Source organism: Mastomys coucha, unplaced genomic scaffold (genome assembly GCF_008632895.1).
Source record: "Mastomys coucha isolate ucsf_1 unplaced genomic scaffold, UCSF_Mcou_1 pScaffold6, whole genome shotgun sequence".
Taxonomy (NCBI): Eukaryota; Metazoa; Chordata; class Mammalia; order Rodentia; family Muridae; genus Mastomys; species Mastomys coucha.
In genome coordinates this window covers 18,979,147-18,983,919 of record NW_022196912.1, presented here as the reverse complement: position 1 = coordinate 18,983,919, position 4,773 = coordinate 18,979,147, and the positions used below count along the sequence as shown (strand labels likewise).

The 4,773-nt window shown below is 42.7% G+C and overlaps 1 protein-coding gene across 7 annotated transcripts in view; it reads left to right on the top strand.

Moving 5' to 3' along the window:
• The window catches only part of Rasgrp3 (RAS guanyl releasing protein 3), an 83,940-nt gene that overhangs the window by 63,265 nt on the left and 15,902 nt on the right, over nucleotides 1-4,773 (top strand). For 6 of the 7 annotated variants that reach the window (XM_031355716.1, XM_031355718.1, XM_031355715.1 and 3 more), the window contains 2 exons: nucleotides 450-527; nucleotides 2,730-2,846. In XM_031355716.1, coding sequence (XP_031211576.1) covers nucleotides 450-527; nucleotides 2,730-2,846 — 195 coding nt within the window. The remainder of the gene's footprint in view (nucleotides 1-449; nucleotides 528-2,729; nucleotides 2,847-4,773) is intronic. The other variant, XM_031355720.1, reaches the window with a different exon arrangement.

Below are 4,773 nucleotides of genomic sequence, written 5' to 3'. Positions count from 1 at the left end.
CTCTCTCTCTCTCTCTCTCTCTCTCTCTCTCTCTCTGGTGTCCAACACTGCAAGGGACTAGTGTTCATTGTGTTTTTTCCTGATGCTGATGACCTCCCTTTTTCTTTTCAAACTTTTGTTTGTTTGTTTGTTTGTTTGTTTTTCGAGACTGGGTTTCTCTGTGTAGTTTTGGTTGTCAACTCTTTGGTTTGGAACTCACTCTGTAGACTAGACTGGCCTCGAACTCAGAAATCTGCCAGCCTCTGCCTCCCAAGTGCTGGGCTTAAAGGCATGCACCACCACCGCCCAGCCAAACTTTTATTTCTCATCTCTGCATGCCTTTGCATCTTTTTACTCCTTTACATCCATCCAGATTACCAGGCATGAGACTTCCAATGTTCAATTTGAAAATGTTTCATTAATGCACATAAAGAAATGAAGTCCAACATAATTTTCTGGTTTTGCCATAGCTCTCCCTGGATCTCTACCATACAGAAGATGATATTTATAAACTATCCCTGGTGCTGGAGCCTAGAAATTCCAAATCGGTATGTATTGGTTTTGTCTCAATGCTAAACTCCTCTGTTTGTCGTTTATTGTCATTGACCATTTTGACGGTGTTTTGTGTTCTAAAGACTGAAGAACTTGAAGATCTGTATTCTCCCCATTTGACCAATGGGCCAACTTATCCCCACAGGGATTATTTCTTCACATCATGTGTAAAGGAGGAAGAATAGCATCCTCGTGCTGTCTTACTATTGATCTTTTATCTTTTGTATCCAAGAGTACGTCTACCCAAAGGATAAAGGAGAGAGAGAGAGAGAGAGAGAGAGAGAGAGACAGACAGACAGACAGACAGACAGACAGAGAGTGAAACAGAGAGAGAGAGTGAATACAAGAGAAAAGAAAGTTATCTCACTGTTTAAGATGCTGTTTTAGTTAAGGTTTCCGTCCAGATCCCTTATACTCTTCTGGGCTTTGTTACAAACAAACAAACAGGATCTAGAGATGGCTCCATGGTTAAAAGCACTTGCTGATCTTACAGAGGACCAGGTTCAGTTTCCAGCACCCACATGGTGGCTCACAACCACCTTTAACTGCAGTTCTAGGGGTTTTGATCCCTTCTTTTGATCTCCACACAGGGGGCATTTATGCATGCAGGTCCAAACACTCATACACACAAATAAAAATAAAAGAAACAAATCAACCAAAGAAAGCATCAATAGGAAGAACACAAAGACACCCTCATTCCCCACGAAAGGTAGTTCAACAAATTTTTAATCTATGTCAAAAATTATATGACCAAGAGTGATTGAAGATGACACCTAACATTGACCTCAAGAATCCACATACACATGCTATACACACGTGTGCACCTCCTATGTGCACACACATTTAAACACACAGAGTCATGGTGTGTGAAGACAAGGATGTAAAGAGTGCCTGCATGACTCTATCTAGATTTTGTAAAGTTGTTCGTCTTGCTAGTAATCCACCAGTCGCACCCACCACAACATTGCTTGACGTTAAAATGTGTTATGGTTCCTCCTCAGTTTCTCTTGAAAAAAAAAATGTATCCCCAGTCTATATTAAATAAGGAGCCTTCTAGACAGGTTTGCCGGTATAGAGCAGTGTAGACACTGCTACCACATAAGAGTCTCCGAGAGGAAAGTATATAGACCACACAGTGACCTTAACTGGGTCCGAGATTGGATTGTGTCTCCTGAGTGCAGTATGTGCTATTGCTGCCACATTCCCCATGTAGACAACCCTACTGGAAAAGCCTGTGGAGAAGTCACTAGCTCCAGAGAGGACAGAGAAATCCAAGTATTCACAGAATAGTCAGCAGTGATTAGCACATTAAACAAAGGAGTGGGGAGAAAGGACAGAAAAATGGCCACATGTTGGTTACTAGTTGTTATATATACATTCAATGCAGACTTATCACGAATACAAACTATTTAAAAAATAGATAAAATTAGATAACTTTTAGTTTTGAGACAGGGTCTTGCCATAAACCCCAGGCTGGCCCCAAACTCCTGATTTGCCTGAGTCTTCTACATGCTGGAACATCAGGTATTTGCCACCAAAGCCAATAACTTGATAACTATAATCGTGTGTGTGTGTGTGTGTGTGTGTGTGTGTGTGTGTGTGTGTGTGTGTAAAAAGTCCATGGTGAGTTATCATGTAAACCTTTAGGAATGATTTGGTGATTTCAATAGTTAGAGAATTTGAATGGGCTATTTGGGTGGTCTAGGAGTACACACTTTTCTACCTATTTGGAATAGAATATAGGCTACTTCTAAACAAAGTGCACATTTAAAGTATGTCCTTAGCCATGTGTTGGCACAGACCTAGAAGACTCACACTCAGAGGCTAAGACAATGGAATTATATGCCCCAGGGACACATAGTAAGGGACTTTGTCTCAAAAAGCCCAGACTAAGGTGAAACATGGTTTTAGTTACGGATTAGATTCTAGTAACAAAAGATGTTGGTTTATAAACATATAAAGCTGGGAATGGTGGCCTTATGGGGCAGAGGCAAGATAATTTGTTCAAGTTCAAGACCGTCGTGGTCTATGTTGTTTCACACCTACTGGGGAGACATAGTAGGACTCAATCTCAAATAAAACAACAAACAACAACAACAAAAGCCACTTAAGTCTTTCCTAATGTTCATATATTAAATTTTCTGTCTTGGTGGTTCAAGGTCCAGTTAATATTGAAAACTGTGTATTTGTTCTTTTAGCAGCCAACTTCCCCCACGACACCTAGTAAGCCTGTGGTACCCCTGGAGTGGGCTTCAGAAGTGGTACCAAAGCCAGACCCCACAATCATCAACAAACACATAAGGAAGTTGGTTGAGGTAAGTAATTGAATGAGAATAATCAGAGAGTTGTAGAAAATACCTTTTTTCTTTCTTTTATTTATTTAATTTATTTATTATTTTAAAATATTTATTTATTTTATACATATGAATACACTGTAGTTGTCTTCAGACACACCAGGAGAGGAGATAGTTGTGAGCCACCATGTGGTTGCTGGGAAATTGAACTCAGGACCTCTGGAAGAGCAGCCAGTGCTCTTAAGATCTGAGCCATCTCTCCAGCCCAACCTTTTTTCTTTTTTAATATTCTATTATTGTCCAGAAATCAGATCACATCCATGAAAATAGATCTTGGCGAAATATAATCAATTGAGCTTGAACGTCAATTGATGAACAATTGACACTCCCCCTTGCTTCCTGGTTCAGCCCCAACAGAAGAATTTACCAGAAAAGACCTTTTTCTCTCTTGGTGTGTCTTCTTATTTACCCAACTGTTCTTAGCCCCTTCCAGCTCCCCTCTTGAGAATTTACCACATCTGTCACTGCCATCAGCTTGAAGGACTTTGGGGATAAGAATTACTCGTGGGCCAGGCGATGGTGGCCCATGCCTTTAATCCCAGCATTTGGGAGGCAGAGGCAGAGGCAGGCGGATTTCTGAGTTCAAGGCCAGCTTGGTCTACAGAGTGAGTTCCAGGACAGCCAGGGCTATACAGAGAAACCTGTCTCAAAAAAACAAAACAAAACAAAAAAAGAATTACTCTTGGATTTACCCATGAAAACCCACTGCAGATAAGGTGCTTTCTTCTGAGCAGGGAAACATCCCCTAAGCTGCTTTGTTTCACCTGCTGTACATTATAAGGGTTTTATGACACTGCCATACAATGTGACTGATGTCTGAAACATCACTCAATCTAAGTCAAGGAACTTTCAGGGTTCTCCCTCTAGAAAACACAACAGACTTGGGTGTGGTGGTACACCCGTGTAATCCCAAGCCTTGGGAGGCTGGGGCAGGAGGAGGCTGAGACCCTGCCTAAAAGAATTTGGGACCAGAGAGGCACCCAGAGGAGTAGAAGCAGACATGCTGAGGAAGAAATGGAAGTGTTTCTGTCATTGGAAATTGTGATCAAGGCCTGATTAAACCCCTGCTTTCATGGGCTGCTTCAGTGTCCATGACAATAAGGTTGAATGTGGGAGACGGAATGTCTATGTGATAAATAGTGCTTTTTTGCTGGGAAAGGATTTTTAAGAACACAAAGAATGTTCTTTGTCTTGGAGAACCCAGGGATTTTGTAATTGTTGAGAGACGTTTTATGGTGTGTGTGGAAGGCCAGTGTGCTGATGCTTAGCTGTCATCCCAGCTATGGAACATGAGGCAGGCGAGTGTGAGGCAACCAGAGCTCCGCAGCAGGACGCCCAGAACAAGGAAACTGAGTGTTGGAAAGATTGCTGAGGATAAAAGGACTCCCTGGTCTTCTGCAGGGCCTGGATTTGATTGCTAGCACCCACACTGGCTGCCTAACCACCAACCATTCCTCCAGCAAGGGGACCCCTCCCCACTCTGTTTTTTGTGGGCACCTGAGTGCATGTACATGAACACATACGCACAGGCATACATACAGTTTAAAAATAAAATAGACATCAAGCAAGCAAGCAAACAAAAAGCCCAAGGCAGCCAACAACAACCACAAAGATGATGTGGAAGAAACTTTTGCTGAGGGAAAGGGCTGAAGAGACAATCTGATCCAGGGCAAAGATGAACAGAGTTGCAGGGTGGGGACCTGGAGGGCTTCGAACACCAGGAGGCTCTGGTTCCTGAAAACAAAAGTACAGAGCTTTCTCCCTCCCCCGGCCCTCATCTCCCTTTTCCCCCTTTCCCTCTCCCCCTCTCCCTCTCTCTCTCTCCCTTCCTCCCTCTCCCCCCCAGTCTTTCCTTCCTTCCTTCCTTCCTTCCTTCCTTCCTTCCTTC